The 21182-nt window shown below is 39.8% G+C and overlaps 1 protein-coding gene across 4 annotated transcripts in view; it reads left to right on the top strand.

Moving 5' to 3' along the window:
• The window catches only part of LDAH (lipid droplet associated hydrolase), a 108828-nt gene that overhangs the window by 16576 nt on the left and 71070 nt on the right, over positions 1-21182 (top strand). For all 4 annotated transcript variants that reach the window (XM_082744210.1, XM_082744211.1, XM_082744213.1 and 1 more), the window contains exon 3: positions 12784-12927. In XM_082744210.1, the coding sequence (XP_082600336.1) occupies positions 12784-12927 (144 nt within the window). The remainder of the gene's footprint in view (positions 1-12783; positions 12928-21182) is intronic.

Here is a 21182-nt window from a genome sequence, read left to right as displayed (position 1 = left end):
CATGGGTGCATTATCATTTCTTTTGGCTTCTTGCATTCTTAGAGTTTTTAGTATGCACTACCAAATGTTTCATTTTTCAGAGGAAGACATAAACAGCTAATTGAAGTCTTTGTCTTCAGTGTTGATGCTTGTCCACGGTTGCACCTAGAGTGACCAACCGTCATAGTCTGAGAGATTTTCCAGGACACATGGTTTCTGGTACTAAAATCACAACAGCCCTAGGCAAAACAGGATGGCTGGTCACCCTAGGAATCCTCATGCTAGGGTAATTGGGTAGGGACCCAGGATTTTACTGGAGAATTTCCAGCTTTCGGTATCTGCAGCTGTTTCTTGGGCCATTCAGTTCTTCCAGGAAGGAATCTTCCAGTATCCAGTTTGAGTGGAAGCCTGTTTGCTGATATTCAGGGCTGAACAAGAGAAAGAAGGTTGGGAGTTTTGGCGTTTAGTAACACTTAATCTGACCCCTTCTTGGTAAAGTGCTTCTGTTTGCAGCTGGCCAAAATTCCTGATCCAAGATTCCTCTTCCGTTTCACCTCTTCTTGAAGTAAAACTTCCAGTCTCCTGCCATGATGTAAAAGTCTTTTTGGAAAGCAGTCTATTGATATCTACCAAAATTAAAAATACATATGCTTTGCTAGCAGCAAGGGAGAGTTTGAAGTTCGAGGCATGACACATGCTGTTTGATGGAGCAGAGATTTGAGGCCAGGGCAGAGTATAGGATTGAGAAGGTAAGCAGAAATGTCGTCTTAGACTGGAGATGCCAGAATCTTCTGAGGCTAGCATGAAGGAGGTGAAGTTAGTTACTGAAGTGGAGAAGCATGAAGGCATGTCAGAGGGAATAAAGTAGTTTCTGCCTCCTGAGCTCTGTCTTCTCTGCTAATTAAGAGACGAGGTCATCTGTTGAGAATAAATGTGACAAAGGGTAGCTAAGGGCCCTGAGGAAAGCGGTCAGCACTGAGAACAGCAGATACGTAGGATGAAAGGAATTATCAACCAAAAACAAATAGGCAGACTTTGAGCTGCACTGGGATGGGATAGCAGATGTATTGGGAGTGAGATCTCGAAGAGTAGAAGGCCTGTCAGAGTGAGAATGGTTTGAATGTTAACCATTTCTGAGTAATGAGAAAAGCTAAGCCTGTGATTCTTTAAGCTGGGGTTGGGACCAGCAGTATCAACCGAGAACTCCCTAGACATGCAGGTTCTTGGGCCCCATTCTAGATCTTCTGAACCGGAAACTCTGGGGATGTAACAGCCTCTGCGTTAACAAACCCTCCAGAGGATTGTGATACACGCACCACTGATCTGGGGCATAGCTCGTTGGGTAAGCTTAATGTAGGTGACATTCTTCAAATTTGATTAAGGTAATGAGTTATGGGACAAAGGTGTTGGCTCCGTGAATCCACCTGGATTTCGAAATCTCCTGACATGTAATGGCAAGCGAGACTATCATTTAAGGGTCAAGGTTTTCAGGGAATGTGTGAGAACGACTAAACCGTTGATAGATGAAAGTGGAGGAGGAGAGGTTGTTAGAGTAAAATGGATTGGTAAGCGGAGCTGGTTGCTCCCTGTGCTTCCCCATCAGAGGTCTCATTCACTTACTTGTATTGCACTCGGGGTGGGGAATCCTCTGTCGCAAAAGTCTTTGCTCTCCTTGAGGCATAAGGGTGTTAGAGAAGAGTGCCTGCTCTTCTGCACAGGCTTGAAAGGAAGAGTCCATTATAGTGGAGAGCAGGGTCTAACAAACGATGAAGAGGAAGAAACAGGGAGCATTTGGCGAAGACCTGGTGGAGAAAGGGAAACTTAAAACATTTGTTGTTTTATGGTGTCACTGTTTTAGAGTGCTTTGACATTTTCAGATGATACTTGGTTTCTTAGTGTTCTTTCATGTTTGCCCTTCTATTCTCATTGCTGCCCTTGGCCCTTTTTCTTGGAGTTCATGGAACCTGTAGGCTGGTGCTGCTCCTTAGTTTTGGAACCCAAAACTGTATTTTGTATTTGGGCTGAGTCTGTTTATACTGTTGGGGAAATTAGGGTGACAGTATTTCAAGGATTGTTAAGCCACTAAAGACATCATGTTTAGTCTATCTCTGACAGACTGATAGGGCGTTTCATTTTAAACCATTTTATATTTGCAGCTAACAAAATTAATCAATCCCTTTTAAGTTAGTAATGATAATGAGAAGGGATTTAGTAGAATCTGCAGATGGAGCAACTTTTAATTTCATCTTTTCCAGGGAACCTGTGTTTTAAGAGTTTTTGTTAAGTAGCAGTATCCTTGGACTTTCTATAAATAGGTAAATGAGCAAAGGGAGCCAACTTGAGAATTCACTCTAGAACATATTGAGTCATTCTAACTCTCAAGTGGTCATCTGGGTATAATAGAGTCATGTAATGTGTCTTGTGTGGAGTACAGTGGTTGGAAATGGAACAGACAAGTCTCCATAGGGAAGCCTGGAGTTCCTTCCCCATGACAGCCTTCTGTATAGGTGCCGTGCCACATTAACTTCACATGTGGTGGTTTTGTCCTCTACAAGATTAACTAACTGGAAGGCATAGGTCTACAATTACCATGTTGAATAGTTAGAGTGTATTGCCAGTTAGGGTCTAGTGATGGTCACCACAGCCTCTATGTTGCTCAGGCATTTGACCATACGCTCAGCCAAGTATGTGTTAATAACCCATTTTGATATGATTCAATAGAGTGTTTTACTATCATTTTTATATTAGAATGTTTTCAAACATCCCTACTTCTGAAGATACAAATATACATACATGCATGTGTGTGTATGTCTGATTTTAGTTGCAGAAAAGACCCTTTTCAATCTTTTGTGGTTTCTAACTAAGAAGTTAAGTTCGTGGCTCATAATGTGTAATGGTGAAGTATGCAATGACATTTAAATCATTTGTGTTACATTTTCCACTTCTATCTCAGTTGTAAGTTGAATCTTCATGATACTTACTGGCCATTGTGGACTCTTCTGTTTCTTCTAGAGGCAAACTCCTCATTGCTTGAGGGCCTTTGCACCTGTTCTAAGCCCTGTCCTGGTCTGGGTGATTTGTTTTCATCTTTTGGGTCTTAGCTAAATGCCACCTCCTCCTCAAACATTTTTCTCAGGCCACTCTAATTTCTTCCCTTCTCTATCACACAATCCTCTTTATTTCCTCATAGAAGCTGTCTCACTCTTGAGTTATCTTATTTACTTACTTAGCTATGTGTATATATTTCCTACTAGAATATGAATTACAAAAAGACCTTTATCTGTCCTGTGCCTGACACCATGACTTCCATGTAGTAACTGCTCAGTGAGTAATTGATAACTAAAAGAATATACAGATGAAGCTATAGCACTGACTAGAGTGAAATGAACATGGAGTAGTTGACATTATCATTTACTTAATGATGATAAAATGGTGAAAAAGAAAGCTTCAAGGGATTTGCTTAAGATCTTATAGTTATTAAGGGAAAGAACTCAGAACCCAGAGATAGGGAGAAAACATTGTTCTATAGCAGTTCGTTAGCTAGTACTCTCAGTTTCATATTATAACTCATCATAATTATTGCATCTGAATTATATAGTTGTTATCTATGGATTCTTCTGAAACCAGTTTTCACATACTATACACCTTAAACCACAGAATGTCACATGTCAAATTTATTCAATAAAAAATAAATATGTAGATGTGTATTTTGCTGAGAGGAAGCAAGATGGCGGAGGAGTAGGAAACTGAAATAGCATTAGATCCCAGGAGTTCAGCTAGATAGTTATCAAACCATTCTGAACACGTACAAACTCAACAGGAGGTAGAAGAGAAGAAGAGCAGCAACTCTAGGAACAGAAAATCGACCACTTTCTGGAATGAAGGATATGTGGAGAAGTGAATTCTAAGCAACAGGAAGATAGACCATGGGGGGAGGGACCGGCTCCCAGCAAGCAGCGGAGCAGCGGAGCACAAAATCGGAACTTTTAGAAGTCTGCTCCACAGAGGAATTTCACTCCAGAGGCTAAGTGGGGGTGGAGCCCTCACGGGGACAGTGTGATCTCAGGACCTGCAGGGTCACAGAAAGACTGGGGGTGTCTGAGTGGACAGAGCTCCCAGATATCGAAGCAGGAAAGCTGGCTGCAGAGACAGAGCTGAGGATGGGGCTTTCAGCTCCGGGTTACCTTAAATCATGATCTGGGGCAGTCGGGCCACGGCTCTTCAAGCAGGGACCCCACACATGGCAGATTCAGGGAAACCCCCCCGCTTCCTCCTCCAGGAGGAGCGGGGTGGGAATGCACAGCAGGAATCTGCTGGGTTTGGAGACTCCAAATGGGGCCATGGGCCAGAAATAGAAATGCTTGGGCACAGACCAGGTTAGCACAGAGCACAGCCGGAAACCAGGGAGATGGGAGGGATTGAGTGCTTTTCTCCAAGGGCACACTGAGGAGTGGGGCTCGGAGTTCTGGGCTCCTCTGGGCCTGAGAGTGGGAAGCCACCATCTTCATTCCTGTCCTCCAAAGCTATAAGGAAAGCATTCAGGGAACAAAAGTTCCCAAGAGTGAACTGAAGCAGATTACTTAGCCTGGCCCCTGGCAAGTGTGGTGCAATTCCACCTCAGGCAAAGACATTAGAGAAACACTGCAACAGCCCTTCCGCAAGAAGATCAGCAAGAATATCCAGCCAAGACCCAAGTTCACCAAGCAACGAGAACTGCCAAACTCCAGAGCTAGGGGAAAGCAACACATAGAATTTATGACTTTTTTTTGCATAATCTTTAGTCTTGCAAAGTTAAATTTTTCTAATTTTATTTTTTCTCATTCTATTTTTTTTAACTTTTACTCTTTGCTCTTTTAACATTGTTTAACTATTTTATCTTATCAATACTTTTTTTAAAAATCTTTTAAATTTTTCATTGTTATAGTCATATTTTATCTTTTCTTTGTATTTAACCTTATTTTTTGTATACATATAGGGTTTTTTTTCTTTAAATTTTTGGGATATATAATTTCTTCTAATAAATCAAAATATACCCTAAATCTAGCTCCAGCCTGATCACATTCTCTCTGCTTTTTTTTTCTTTTTCCAACCAACTTATCAATTCCTCTTTTAGAATCTTTTAATTTTCATCTTTACAGTCATATTTCATCACTTCATCGTGTTTCCCCTTATTTTTGTATATATATAAGGTTTTCGTTCTTTAAAATTTTTTTAAAATTTTGGATTTTGGGAGATAGTTTCTTCTAAAAGAGACCAGAATACACCCAACATCAAGTGGGTGACTCTGTTCTATTCACCAGTCTAATACATATATTTTTTAATTTATTTATTCCCCTTTACTTCTCCCCCCAGTTTCAGGTCTCTTCTGATTTGGTTAGTGTATATTTTCTGGGGTCTTTGCCACCCTTTTAGTATTTTACTCTCTCATTCATATATTCTTATCTGGGTAAAGTGACAGGGTGGAAAAACTCACTACAAAAAAAAAAAGAACATGGGGCAGTACCGATGGCTAGGGACCTTGGTAATATGTATATGAACATTGGTAATATATCAGAACTAGAGTTCAGAATGACAATTCTCAGAGAGCTAGCTGGGCTCCAACAAGGCATGGAGGATGTTAGAGAAACATTGTCTGGATAAATATAAGCTTTTTCTGGAGAAATGAAATAACTAAAATCTAACAACCAAGCTGAAATCAAAAAAGGAATTAATGAGGTACAATCAAGGATGGAGGCTCTGACTGCTAGGATAAATGAGGCAGAAGGGAGAATTAGTGATAAAGAAGACCAAATGATGGGGAATAAAGAAGCTGAGCAAAAGAGAAACAAACAATTAATGGATCACAGGGGGAGAATTCAAGAGAAAAGTGATACCATAAGATGAAACAATATTAGAATAATTGGGATTCTAGAAAAAGAAGAAAGAGAGGGGCAGAAGGTATATTGAAGCAAATTATTGTAGAGAATTTCCCTAATATGGCAAAGGAACAAGCATCAAAATCCAGGAGGCACAAAGAGCCCCCTCAAAAAATCAATAAAAATAGGTCCACACCCCATCATCTAGTAGTAAAACTTACAAGTCTTAGTGACAAAGAGAAAATCCTGAAAGCAGTTCAGGACAAAAGTCCTGTAACATACAATGGTAGAAATATTAAATTGACAACAGACTTATCCACAGAGACCTGGCAAGCCAGAAAGGACTGGCATGATATATTCAGAGCACTAAATGAGAAAAATATGCAGCCAAAAATATTATATCCAGCTAGGCTGTCATTGAAAATCAAAGGAGAGACAAAAAGCTTCCAGGACAAACAAAAATTAAAAGAATTTGCAAATACCAAATCAGCCCTACAGGAAATATTGAAAAGGATCCTCTAAGCAAAGAGAGAGCCTAAAAGTAATAGACCAGAAAGGAATAGAGACAAAGTAGCAGACACCTTATACAAGGACACTAAATGCATATCTTTCAATAGTTACCCTGAATGTAAATGGGCTAAATGCCCCAATCAAAAGACACAGGGATGAATGGATTAAAAAATGGATAAAAAAACAAGACCCATCAATATGCTGTCTACAAGAAACTCATTTTAGACCCAAAGACCCCTCCAGATTTAATGTGAGGGAGTGGAAAACAATATGCCATGCTAATGGACATCAAAAGAAAGCTGGGTGGCAGTCCTTATATCAGATAAATTAGATTTCAAGCCAAAGACTATAATAAGAGATGAAGAAGGACACTATATCATACTTAAACGGTCTTTTCAACAAGAAGATCTACCAGTTTTAAGTATCTATGCCCCTAATATGGGATCAGCCAATTATATAAACCAATTAATAACAAAATCAAAGAAACACGTCAACAATAATATAATAATAGTAGGGAACTTTAACACCCCCTCACTGAAATGGACAGATCATCTAAGCAAAAGATTAACAAGTAAATAAAGGCTTTAAGTGACACTGGATGACTTTAAGTGACTTTAAGTGACACTGGATATACTTCACAGATATATTCAGAGCATTCCATCCCAAAGCAAAGAATGCACATTTTTCTAGTGCACATGGAACATTCTTCAGAATACATCACGTCCTGGGTCACAAATCAGGCTTCAACCAGTACCAAAAGACTGGGATCATTCCTTGTGTATTTTCAGACCACAATGCTCTGAAGCTAGAACTCAATCGCAAGAGGAAAGGTGGAAAGAACTCAAATACATGGAGGCTAAAGAGCATCCTGCTAAAGAATGAATGGGTCAACCAGAAAATTAAAGAAGAATTTTTAAAAATTCATGGAAACAAATAAAAATAAAAGCACAATGGTTCAAAATCTTTGGGACAAAACAAAGGCAGTCCTGAGAGGAAAGTATGTAACAATACAAGCCTTTCTCAAGAAATAAGAAAGGTCTTAAGTACACAACCTAACCCTACACCTCAAGGAGCTGGAGAATGAACAGGAAAGAAACCCTAAACCCAGCAGGAGAAGTAAAATAATAAAGACCAAAGCAGAAATCAATGAAATAGAAACAAAAAGAACAGTAGAACAAATCAACAAAACTAGGAGCTGTTTCTTTGAAAGAATTAATAAGATTGATAAACCCCTGGTCACACTTATCAAAAAGAAAAGAGAAAGGGCCCAAATTAATAAAATCATGAATGAAAGAGGAGCTATCGCAACCAACACCAAAGAAATACAAATACAATAACATATTGTGAGCAACTGTATGCCAGAAAATTTGACAATCTGGAAGAAATGGATGGATTTCTAGAGATGTATAAATTACCAAAAGTGAACCTGGAAGAAATAGAAAACCTGAATAGACCCATAACCAGTAAGGAGATTGAAGCAGTCATCAAAAATCTCCCAACAAACAAGTTGAGGAGTCAAACTCTCACTCTTTGCCAATGATATGATACTTTATCGAAAACCCAAAAATCTCCACCCCAAATCTGCTAGAACTTGTACAGGAATTCAGTAAAGTGTCAGGATATAAAATCAATGCAAAGAAATCCATTGCATTTCCATACACCTACAGCAAGACAGAAGAAAGAGAAATTAAGGAGTCAATCCCATTTACAATTGCACCCCAAACCATAAGATACCTAGGAATAAACCTAACCAAAGAGGCACAGAAGCTGTACTCAGAAAACTATAAAGTACTCATGAAAGAAATTGAGGAATACACAAAGAAGTGGAAAAACGTTCCATGCTCATGGATTGGAAGAAGAAATATTGTGAAAATGTCTATGCTACCTAAAGCAATCTATACATTTAATGCAATCCCTATCAAAATACGATCAGTGTTTTCCCAAGAAAAGGAACAAATAATCCTAAAATTTATATGGAACCAGAAGAGACCCTGAATAGTCAGGGCAATGTTGAAAAAGAAAGCCAAAGTTAGTGGCATCACAATTCCATACTTCAAACTCTGTTACAAAGCTGTCATCATCAAGACAGTATGGTACTGGCATATATAGACACATAAATCAATAGAACAGAATAGAGAGCCCAGAAATAGACCCTCAACTCTATGATCAACTGATCTTTGACAAAGCAGGAAAAAATTTTCAATGGAAAAAAGACAGTGTCTTCAACAGATGGTGTTGAGAAAATTGGACAGCCACATGCATAAAAATGAAACTGGACCATTTCATTACACCACACAAAAAAATAGACTCAAAATGGATGAACAACCTCAATGTGAGACAGGAATCCATCAAAATTCTTGAGAAGAACACAGGCAGCAACCTCTTCAACCTCAGCCGCAGCAACTTCTTCCTAGAAATATTGCCAAAGGCAAGGGAAGCAAGGGCAAAAATGAACTGTTGGGACTTCATCAAGATCAAAAGCTTTTGCACAGTAAAGGAAACAGTCGACAAAACCAAAAGACCGTGGACAGAATGGGAGAAGATATTTTCAAATGACATATCAGATAAAGGGCTAGTATCCAAAATCTATAAAGAACTTATCAAATCCAATACCCCAAGAACAAATAATCCAATGAAAAAATGAGCAGAAGACATGAACAGACATTTCTCCAAAGAAGACATCCAATGGCCAACAGACACATGAAGAAGTGCTCAAAATCACTTGGCATCAGGGAAATACAAATCAAAAACCACAATGAGATACCACCTCACACCAGTCAGAATGGCTAAAATTTACAATTCAGGATATGATAGGTGTTGGTGAGGATGCAGAGAAGGGGAACCCTCCTACACTGTTGGTGGGAATGCAAACTGGTGCAGCCACTCTGGAAAACAGTATGGAGGTTCCTCAAAACGTTCAAAATAGAGCTACCCTACAATCCAGCAATTGCACTACTGGTATTTACTACAAATGTAGTGATCCGAAGGGGCACGTGCACCTGAATGTTTATAGCAGCAATGTCCACAATAGCCATCTATAGATGTCCATCAACAGATGGATGGATAAAGAAGAGCTCCTATATATATACAATGGAATACTATGCAGCCATCAAAAGAAATGAAATCTTGCCATTTGCAGTGATATGGATGAAACTAGAGGGTATTACAGAGTCAAATAAGTCAATCAGAGAAAGACAATTATCATATGATCTCTCTGATCAGGGTGGGAGGTTGTGGGGATTAGGGAAGGCAAAAATGAAATAAGATGGGATCAGGGAGACAAAGCATAAGAGACTCTTAATCTCACACAACAAACTGAGGGTTGCCAGGGGGAAGTGGGTACGGAGAGGGTGGTTGGGTTATGGACATTGGAGAGAGTATGTGCTATGGTGAGTGCTGTGAAATGTGTAAGCCTGATAATTCACAGACCTGTACCCTTCGGGCAAATAATACATTATATGTTAATAAAACTAATTTTTTAAAAATATGTAATAATAATGCTAGCAGTAATAGCTACCATTTATTCAGCACGTACTGTGTGTCAGATATCATGCAAGTAATTGCCAGGCATTAACCCTAATGATAATGCCAGGTACTTTGTGGGCCCTTGTAAGATTAACTGCAAGTTATACAGAAGATCCTAAGCCAGATAATTTATGCTCTTTTTAAAATTCATTATTACTATTTTCTTTTGTATCCTCTTGTAGCCATCACATATTTATTAAGCACTTACCATCTGTGTGGTCTTGGTCAAGCTGTTTAACTTCCTTGTGCCTCAGTTTCCTTATCCAGACAATGGAAATAGGAATAGTACTACCTTACGGGAGGACTAAATGAGTTAGTACATGCAAAACACTTAAATGCTGCCTGGCATGTAATAAGGTACAAAACTTTAAAATGTGGACTAGGGGCACCTGGGTGGCTCAGGTGGTTGAGCATCCTACTTGTGATTTCAGCTCAGGTCCTGATCTCAGGGTAATGAGATCGAGCCTTGCGTCAGGATCCGCACTCAGCAGGGAATCTTCTTCAGAATTTCTCTCCTTCCCCCATTCCCCCTCCTCTTCCTCTCTCTCTCTCTCTCTCCCTCCTTCTCTCAAATAAATAGATAAATAATTTTTTTAAAATAAAATGTGGACTTATTTTCTAGCCATATGAAAACCACTGTAAAACTTTGCTGAGAGACAAAAACATTTGAGTAAAACATGATGCATTCCTAGAAAATTATAATCAGTAAGGTAAAAAAATCAAATCTTTCTCAATTAATGTATAAATGAGATGAAATTTCAGTCAGAATTCCAAAACGATTTTTAAAAATTGAAGCTGGTGAAAATAATTCTAAAGGCTATGAGATCAGCCTAGAAAATTTAGGGGGTGGAAATTAAGAGAAGGGATTTGCCCTGCCAGTTACTGAAACATTAAAATATAAATAAAATAAATATTAATTAATTAATTAATATAAATAAATACTGAGGTAGTGATCAAGACAGTGTGGCACTAGCAGAGGAGAAAAGGAAAAAGATAAATGGAATTATTTGGAATTAGAATTAGAATTGGAATTAGAATTTGGAATTAGAATTAGCAAGCTAATGTAAAAGACATTTCAAATCAATGCAGAAAGAGTGGATTATATTATAAATGGTCTTGGGACACTTTGCTAATCACTTGGAAAGAAGTTGGATTGCTACTTTGTCCTTTATTCTAAAAAATATTTCAAACTTATTGAAGATTTAGATACAAAACATGAAGCAATGCAGTCCCCATCCACCACAGATGTTGCAGCCCAGTGCTACACACCACACCCCTCCTCTCCTCCTCCTCCTCAAGCTGCGCTGTGACCACTCAGCTGGCCAGAGAGCATACTGCTGCCTTTGAGGAAGTTTCTAGGCTATTTAACAAAGATGACACTAGTACAGTAACAAAAAGATATTTGGAACTTGGGTCAGTAGGTGAGAATGCAACAGAAGTAAAATAGCAGTAAGAGTGCTAAGACCATTTATTACATATCATGGCTAGACATGGTAAGTCAGTAGCTAGCATTTCTGCAGCACTTGTGTATCTATCAAGCGGTGTTTAAGTTCTTTGTATACATCAGTTCACTTAGTTCTCACACGATGTAGTTGATTATTATCCTCATCTTGTGGACGAAGATGCTAAGGCCCAGAGAGGTTAGATGACTTTCCGAAGGTCACACACTTGGTAAATAGCAAAGCCAGGATTCCGCCTCACACAATCAGGCTCCAGAGTCTGTGCCCTCCACCACTTTGCTTCTTGGCCTGTCTAGGAACTGACAGAGGCAGGTCATGAAGAAATAAATTCGTGTTTTTCAACAAGGGTTGCAGAAGTTTTATCAGTGCAGCAAAACCGTGTCTATGGAATTGCAAAGAGGAGAAAACCTAATAGGATGAAGAAATAATAAATTGATTGGAAAATTGGCATTGATGGAAATGGACCAGTATCTGTGAAAGCATTATACAGATGATGATTGCAAGATGAAAACCCCATCTCACTGTCTTTTCCCCCTGAAGATGTATCAGATTGACGCTTTTTCTAAAAGGTCATTATTCATTCCATTTCTCTATAGCAAACCTATGTCAAAAATACCTTCTGTGTATACACAAGAAAAGTCTATATGTCTTTTTCCCAAAAGGTCAAACTGTACATCTGCTTATAATCTAAGTCCTTGTGATAAATGACAACGAAACCTCAGTAGACTCCTCAAGTACTCTTTGTGAATGATTCTTACACTGATATGTTCTCATGCAACTTGCTAACTGAGCACAGTAAAATCGTGAAGGCCTTTCGAGACAAGATTAATGACCTTGGACTACTAGGCTGGTAATGGGAAGCCACTGAGAGGGGTGTAAATAGGGTACTGCTATGAGTTGATTTGAAGTTTGAAGGTATCTCTCTGGGTACCTTGCAGAATGGGCTCCCAGCGGACAGGAGTAGATAGAAGTCCCACGAGGAGGCTGCTGTAGGAAACTCCGTGATAACACTAAGGGAGCGACATGAGATGCATAAGACATGAGATCTATTTTGGAAACAAAGTTAACAGGACTAATTGGTGAATTGGCTGTGAAAAACAGGGAGAAACCAAGAGTGACTTCTGGTGTTAGGACTTGAGTATTGATTTGGTTTAGGATTGATGGTTCCATTTACTAAGCTGAGGAATAGGGAGGAAGAATTCATCTTCAAACTGTTGGGGAACAAAGCAGGAGCAGAAATTTTCTGAGTGATCATTCCCAGATTTAAGATAAAAAGGCTATTAAAGTTGAATTGTATGTCTAAATATTAGTAGATTTGTAGAAGAAAGCGTGAGGTCAAATAGATCCTTCTTTTCCAGTCTGCATATCTTGCGTGAGTTTATTGCTTTAGTTAACGAAACTAAAACTCTGTGTTGCCTTACTTAACTAAGCTAACTCTGTGTTTCTTTTTTTAGGTAACCCAGGTTTTTCTGCCTTTTATGTGCCATTTGCAAAGGCTTTGTACTCCTCAATAAACGAACGCTTTCCGGTTTGGGTTATCAGTCATGCTGGGCATGCTTTCGTCCCCAAAGGCAAGAAGATTCTTACAACTTCAGACGGTATGTCTTAGTTAACATCTGTTTTCCTCTCTAGCGAGTGGGTGTTCACGGGTCTAGAAATTTAGCTAGGGTGAAGAGTTATACCACTGGAAACCTCTGCTTGTGGCTTTGGGCCCAGGCTGCCACATTTCGGTAGTTTCAGGATTTTTAGAGCCCTTTTCATTTTCTGCAGGTAGTTTTCTCTAAAAGATTGAGTAGATCAAGCAGTTGTCTAAAACTTGCCCTGTCTGTGGACTGACTAGTAATCAAATATATTTATTGATCAAACACTGTATTTCCAGGGCTGTACTTAAGAGGATTGGTGGAGAAAAAATATGATCCATGGTCCTTATTCTAAAGAGGCTCGTACACGAACATTTAGAGAATGATTCAATGATCAACTCTGACCTGCTGATCATGTGGCTATTTGAGGAGTAACGAAGGAAAGAACACAGTATGGGTCTGAAAAGACTTTGTGGAGGGGATGGGTTCCAACAGTTGAGTAGAATTTGGATCTGGGGGTTAGGGTGTGTGCAGAGGTGTAACACGCAGAAGACATAGCACAGCAGAGGGGGAGATTCAGTAGGTCTCCTGGTGCTGGGCAAGGCCAGATCTAGAGGAACCTCGGAGCTGGGGAGAGAGCCATGACTGCATTGGTAGCCTCCTGGAGGCCTTCAAGTGGAGAAAGTAGCACTAGGTGGCTGCATATTACCTGCTTCTAATGTATGAAAATTCAACATGCTCACTCTTCTAAAAAAAGAAATCTATAACTTCACTTCTCTGTAGGCCTTCCATTCAAGGGGCTTTTGTCCTAAGCATGACCCTTAGTTAATTTGAGGTGGAAGAGAGGTGGCTGTGGCTCCGATTTGCTCCTGGATCTGGTATGCCTCTCCCATGGTATGAGCATCTTACTGAGCATCTAATAGTGGATACCATGTGTGGGGAGGGAGGGAGAAAGGAACAGGTGATATGGGAACTCTCTGTACTAATCTGGTCAAATTCTCTATAAATCGAAAACCATTCTTTAGAACAAAACTTGTTAAAAAAAATTACTGGAATTTAAAAAAGTAATTTGGTATTTATATTTTGCTTTTTATCATTGCTGTGAAAGAAGCTGTAAATTAGGTAGCTTGATTAATATGAGTTTATTTTCTTATAGCCTGGAGGCTACAGGCCAGCATTAGGGTTTCAGCATGGTTAGGTTCTGGGGAGAGCCCTCCTCCTGGCTTGCAGATGGCCTGGTTTTCTTTGAGTCTCACATATGACTGAGACAGAGAGAGAAGGATTTCATGTGCTCCAGGATGCTCTCCGATCTCTCTCCTTACGAGGCCACTAATCCCATCATGAGAGCCCCACCCTTACTATTTAATCCTAATTAACTCTCAAAGGTCCTATCTCCCAGTACCATCATGGCAGTCAGGGCTTTAATATAAGAATTTTAAGGCTCAGTCAGTTAAGTGTCCGCCTTCAACTTAGGTGACTCTGTGTGTCACCTCACTGGGAACATCTTAATTCCCTGATTCTTTTTTTCTTACCTTTTTATTTATTTTTTTTTTTTATTTTTTGAGAAAAAGAGGGAGCACTCCCAGAGCACAAGCCAGTGGGGGTGGGGAGTGAAGAAGGAGAGAGAAAGTTAAGCAGGCTCCACATACTCCACGTCCTGCGCAGATGCCCAGCTTAATCTCATAACCCATGAGATCATGACCTGACCCAAAATACAGAGTCAGACACTTAACTGAAAGCCACCCAGGTGCCCCGCAACTCCCCAGTTCTTGATTTCTTCTCTTCTCACATGTAGAACTGTAGTCAGCGTCCTGAAATCTTAGTTCTGGTTCCAAAATCCTGCGTTAACTTTAAATTGATTTTAACATCAGACACCAGCTCTTGAGAACAGAATTGAATCTCCTTTTTCCCCCCTAGTTTTACTTAATTTAGTCATTTTTGAGTACCTGCTGTGTACATGCCTCTTCACTAGCATTTAGGAAAAAATACACCTGTACTTAGAACACATTTGTTGCACTTAAATTGTTTATGGTTAGGTAATGTCACTGGCCAGACTTCCTGTATCTCCTCTGTAAGGCATCTCATGTCAGATTACCCTCATCTCAGAAAACTCTCTACTCCTTTCTGCTCACAGCTTCTACTGTCAGTGCTCAGGCCCTTGGCGAGCCATCATAGAAGCAGACTTCCATACTTCAGCTACTCAAGAGTTCTACTGCCCCCTCTACTACCTTGTGTACTGCCCTAATTATCCTCCATTTAGAGTTATAGATCTATAGATTCAGTGCGACCCCTGTATGAATTCCCACCAAAATTCCAGTTGTGGCATTTTTCAGAGAAATAGAAAAGAATCCCAAAAAGTCACCAAATAGCCAATATAATGTTGAGAAAGAAGAAAAAAACTGAAGGCACTGTACTTCCTGATTTCAAACTATCTAGCAAAGCTGTAATCAAAACAGTATAGCACTGGCATAAAAACAAACCTGTGGAACAGAACAAAGAGCCCAGAAATAAATACACATGTATAGAGCCAATTAATCTTTGATGGGGGCTCCAAGAATACACAATGGAGAAAGAGATAGTATCTTCAGTAAATGGAGTTAGGAAAACTAAATATCCACATGCAAGAGAATAAACAGAAATATGTGTAAAATTAATTCAGAATGGATTAAATAACTTAAATTTAGGACTGGAAATCAAAAACCTCCTAGAAGAAAACATAGGGGAAAAGCTCCTTGACACTGGACTGGACAGTGATTTTTTGAGCATGACACCGAAGAACAGGTAACAAAAGCAGAAATAAATATTGGGACTGTGTTAAACTAAAAATCTTCTGCAAAGCAAAGGAAACAATCAACAAAATGAAAAGATAACCTATGGAAAGGGAGAAAATATTTGTAAACCATCTATCTGACCCAAAATATATAAGGAACTCATATACCTCAATAGAAAAAGCAAAACAAAACAAAAAATAGTTCTGATTTTAAAATGGGCAAATATTTCCAAAGAAAACATACAGATGGCCAGCAGGAACATGAGACTCACTTCACACCTGTTCCGATGACTGTTATTAAAAAGACAAAAAAATAACAAGTATTGGCAAGGGTGTGGGGAAAAGGGAACTCGTGCACTGTTGGTATAACCATTATGGAAAACAATATGGAAGCTCCTCAAAAAATAAAAATAGAACTTGCATATGACCCAATAATCCCACTTCTGGATCTGTAGCTAAAGGAAATGAAATCAGTATCCCGGAGAGAGATCTGTACACTCGTATTCCTTGTAGCGTTATTCACAGTATATGGATCATTCCAAGGTATGGAAACAAGCTACTTAAGTGTCTGTTAATGGTTGAATAAAGAAAATGTATACACACACATGCACACACACACGCGTGCGTGCGCGCGCACACACACACAAATGTGCAAGCACAATGCGATATTACTCAGCTATAAAAAAAGAAGGAAATCCTGCCATTTTCAACAGCATGGATAAACCTGGAGGATATTATACGGAGTGAAATAAGGCAGACACAGGAAGACAAACAACTGTATGATCTCAATTATATGTGGAATAAAAAAAAAAAGTCAACAAACTAATAGAATCAGAGCTTTGCCAGGATTTGAGGGATGGGAGAAATGGGGAGATGTTGGTCAAAGGGTAGAGACTTTCAGTTGTAAGATGAATAAGTTCTGGGGATCTGATATATAACATGATGGTTATAGTTACTAATAGTATATTGTGTAATAGAAATTTATAGATCTTAGTGTTCTCACCATCACAAAAAAAAGAAAAAAGGTAGTTAGTCCCTCCATCCCAAGCCTCCTGATGGCAGTGACCTCAATCAGGCGAGCCTGCTGTGCTTTCCCGGGACACTGGTAGGGAGCTCCCCAGACATTTCCTCCATGGGGGCCCTTACTCATGGCTGGGCTGGCTCTTGTGGTTCTTACTATGATTGCAGGATGCACTTCAGGAAACCATGAGGGAACTTTGAGGACAAAGATTTATTACCTGCGGTTTCTGGAGGGTACATGGCAGGTGGAGCAGACCTGGGGCCCTGCCTTTGTTCGAGTCCGAGGGTGGGGTGCCAACGGTTTTGCAGGTTCTCTCTTTATTGGCTAATGTGAGGCATAAAAGCCAGAATTAGGGCTTGGGAAGGAAGAAGTCGGTCACACAAGGAGTCAGTTATCTGAGTTACCCAAGGCTTTCTGAAAGGTACCTTCGCAGGTGGGGTGGGGTGGCCTAGTTCCCTGTCTGATTGTTTTTCTAGTAGCTGTGTCATACCAGTTGCAATATGCTTATTCGTGATGGATGTCTTTTGAAATGGAGGCCTAGTCAATCAAAAGTTGAATGTCGGGCACTTACAGTACACTACATGAGATAATGGATATGTTAATTTGACTGTCATAATCATTTCACAGTGTATCCGTATATTAAATCATCACATAGAAACAATTGTGTGGTACGACCGAAGTACATACTGTTTTTATTTGTCAATCGTACTTCAGTGAAGCAGAAAAAAACAGTTGTAGAAAGTGGATGATGGATACTTGTGAGTCTTGTTGTACTGTTCTCTCTACTTTTATGTTGTTTGGAAGTTTCCACTATTAAAAAAAAAAACAACTTTAAAGAAATTCTATAGAATTTCTATAAATTCTATAGAATCTATAGAATTATAGAGCTAGAAGTATCCACATCAAATCCTTTTTTGAACCGTTATTTTTCAAGGAAGGAAAGTAAGGCCCAACAGGGCTAAATCACGGGCTAGTGAGTGGCAAAACCTGGACAAGAAGTCAGCACTTGGAATGTTTAGTTCAGTGTTCAGTCCTGTCGGTCATTTAGGTGGCTAATGTGAAGTGCTAATGATACTCCGTTGATAGATTTCATTAGTCCGTGAGCTAATTCTCATATTGGTCCTTCTATGATCACCAGTTATACCTGGTTTGTGACCTTTTTCCTGCGGGGGTTCATAGGGGAACAGGGTTATGGGGTGTAGAAGAAACAGTGCCGCTCATGGCAGATGCTTGTATAAATACCTCAAAGTGTCTTTTTCTCTGTGTTAATGCACATGCATGAGTGTGTGTGTGTGTGTGTGTGTGTCTGTGTCCCTCTATGAATGCGGTTCACTTGAGAGTCTTTAACACTGTGCTTAACGACTAGGGTATACTTTGAAAGACAAGTAAATATTGATTACCTAGCAGTGAAAGATGTTAAGAGCAGTCATGAGGTGAAACTGAACATATAGTTTAAAGACATGTATTTCAATAGCCATCTTATTGAAATGTGACTGAAGGTGAACAGAATGAGCAGTAGATACTTGCTCTGCTTAAAAGATGCATCTTTATTGTTCTAAGTTTTTAATATATGCCCAAAGAAAATTTTAGGCTCAATACCATAGTTTTTCCTTTATCAGGAAATGTATATGTTTGCTTGGGAGTGTGTTTTCACTATCTTAGGTTGTATTTGGAAAACAGAGGTGTTAGAATTCTTCTTAGAAAACAGACTTGAGGGACACGTGGGTGGCTCAGTTGGTTAAGTGTCTGCCTTTGGTTCATTGGCTCAGGTCATGACCCCAGGGTCCTGGGATGGAGTCTGCATCAGGATCCTTGCTCAGCGGGAGCCTGCTTCTCCCTCTGCCTGCAGCCTCCCCTACTGTGTTCTCTGTCTCTCTGACAAATAAATACAATCTTTATTAAAAAAAAAAAAAAAAAAATATATATATATATATATATATATATATATATATATATATATATATATATATGTTTTCCATATATGGAAAACAGACTTGAGGGGCTCCTGGGTGGCTTAGTCAGTTGGGTGTCTGACTCTTGATTTCATTCAGCTCTGGTCATGATCACGGGTTGTGAAATCAGGCCCCGTCAGGCTCCGTGCTGGGTGTGGAATTGGCTTGGGATTCTCTCTCCCTTTCCCTCCCCTCCCTCCGCCCCAGCCCTGTTCACGTGAGCATGTTCTCTCTCTCTCTCTCTCTCTCTCTCAACAGATGGATAGAAACAGACTTGATTAACTTGTTAAACCTCCAAAAGCCACCAACTCTGCTGGTCTGTTATTGCTGGCCTGTTACCTTTCCTCTGGCAGAAGAGGAGATAAGCCCAAGTCAAAAGGAGTTAGGAAGTAGTCAAAATAACCTCAGGGTACACAGTGAAGGATAATACATCTTTGTGTAATGTAATGGTGACTAGGTTATGTGTCTAATTTCTACATTCTTAACCTGGGTGAGAAGCTCTGTACTGAATTATCTAGGGGGAGCAATGTCAACTCCATTATCACAGTAAGCCCTTAAGTGAAGACAAAAATCAAGCATTTGAACAGGAAGAACAACTTTGAAAGTTGAAAATAGATTCAAAGCGTAACTGTAGATCAAAGCTTCTCAAATTTTGGCAAGTATCAGAATCACCTGGAGGATTCATTAAAACACAAGCGAGTGGGTGGCACCCCACGATGCTGATTAGTAGATGTGGGGTAGGATCTGAGAATTGGCATTTTTAACAATATCCCCAGGTCATGTTGATGCAGTTAGTCCTAGGACCATATTTTCAGAACCGCTATCAAAGATCTTGAAGAAAACCAGCTGAAATTATCTGTTATGTGTTTGAATTTTTGGGAAGTGTCTTCCGTTCTCATTTTAAATTGACATTATTTATCACTTTGAGTATGCTTATTCTGTACTGCTGAGTTAATAACTTAGTAATTGGAGTCTCATCCCTTTGCTACCTAATGAGAACAGTGCCATCTAGAGGCAGTAGCCCAAAGGGCCACCAGAGGGCCAAAGGAAGCTGTGGTTTTCTAGAGAGGTTGAATGGGCAGCTCATCATCATCAAGGATTTATTGACAACCTACTAGGTTATTATGTGTGGGTACCACAAGGGTCTACAAAGAAATAGATATTCCAGTCACTGCCTTTTAGTATAGTGACTTTCCATCTGTGTTCTGAGGAGCCCAAAAGTTCTACAAAGGGCAGGTGGGGCTGTGGGTCCCACCAGCACCCCCATTCAGCCAGACAGTTCTGCTTTCATCTGTTTTATGTAGTGAAGGTTATGTTTGCACGCTATGCTCGATTGCTTTGTATAGGCAGGGCAGATAGATTATACATCATCCAAGATTATTGCTCCACGTACAGGTTTTCTGACATGCAAAATACGGTATGAAAAATATGTAATCACTGAGAGAAGAGGACATAAGCTGTAGCCACCCGTCAAATGTTGAAAGTATGTTTTGGTTCATATTAGCACATGTTAAAATTATGAACAGTTGGAAATAATATTCTAGTTGCACCACATTATCACAATCATAAATTGAGTATAATTGGGAGAACAGATGTTCACCAGTGTCAGGAGGGGGTGATTCAAGACAAAAAAAGTGTGAAAAGAAAATGTGAGGAATTAGAAGTATAAACTCTTTCTGGCTTTGATTTACTACAGAGTCAGCTTATTTGACGGCAGATTCATTATCAACTATTTTAAGTCATTGGTTCGAAAAGTGTAACATTAAAAGCTAGAAATCACAGTGGTTTGGTTTCAGCTGATAAAACACTACCTAAAAAAGTTATACAATCTTTCAACTAATGATGAATTCGGGTCATGCTTATCCAAAGAAACAATAAACCACTCCCATTCCAGTATTCAAACAGAAGGAAAGAGAGAAAAACAGTCGGGTTTTCTCTCTTGCCAGGACCATGATTGGCAGAGGAACCTGGAGGCAGAATGGAACGGCTGGAAGAGCCCGTGGCAGGGACAGTCCGTCAGTCAGTATGGGGGCTCACAGTCACTGAAAGCAAACAAGCCTCTAAGTGGGTGGGAAAAAAAAACAAAACAAAACAAAAAACAAAGGGCAGAGCAGTAAAAGAAGAGCCCAGCAGATCGTTAGAGGCTCAGGGAATACAGAAGTGAGAAGCGCAGCAGGACGGAGAGGGCAGGGCAGTTAGTGTCCTGTTACAGCGGCCAGCTCGCTGCCCCGTCTTCGTGGGCCTCAGCATCTCCTCACGGCTCTCAGCAGTGCAGTTCAGACTCTGTGCTGATGATCGTGTCCTCCTTGATCTGGCTGTGGCCTTCCTTCCCGACCTCATTTTTCCCCCTCCCTATAAACCACAAACAGCCACGGAACTCATCACTGTCCAAAACTACACCTCACACTTTTATGTCTTTGGCTTTTGTTATTCACTAAGTCAATAAACATTATGTTCTCCTTGCTGAATTAATCTCTCTGTCTCTGTCTCTCTCTCTCTTTCTCCTTTCCCGTATTTTCCCCACTGAAAT

Source organism: Mustela nivalis (genome assembly GCF_964662115.1).
Source record: "Mustela nivalis genome assembly, chromosome: 8".
Taxonomy (NCBI): domain Eukaryota; kingdom Metazoa; phylum Chordata; class Mammalia; order Carnivora; family Mustelidae; genus Mustela; species Mustela nivalis.
The sequence above is the reverse complement of the archived record's forward strand: the minus strand, read 5'-3'. Positions and strand labels throughout refer to the sequence as shown.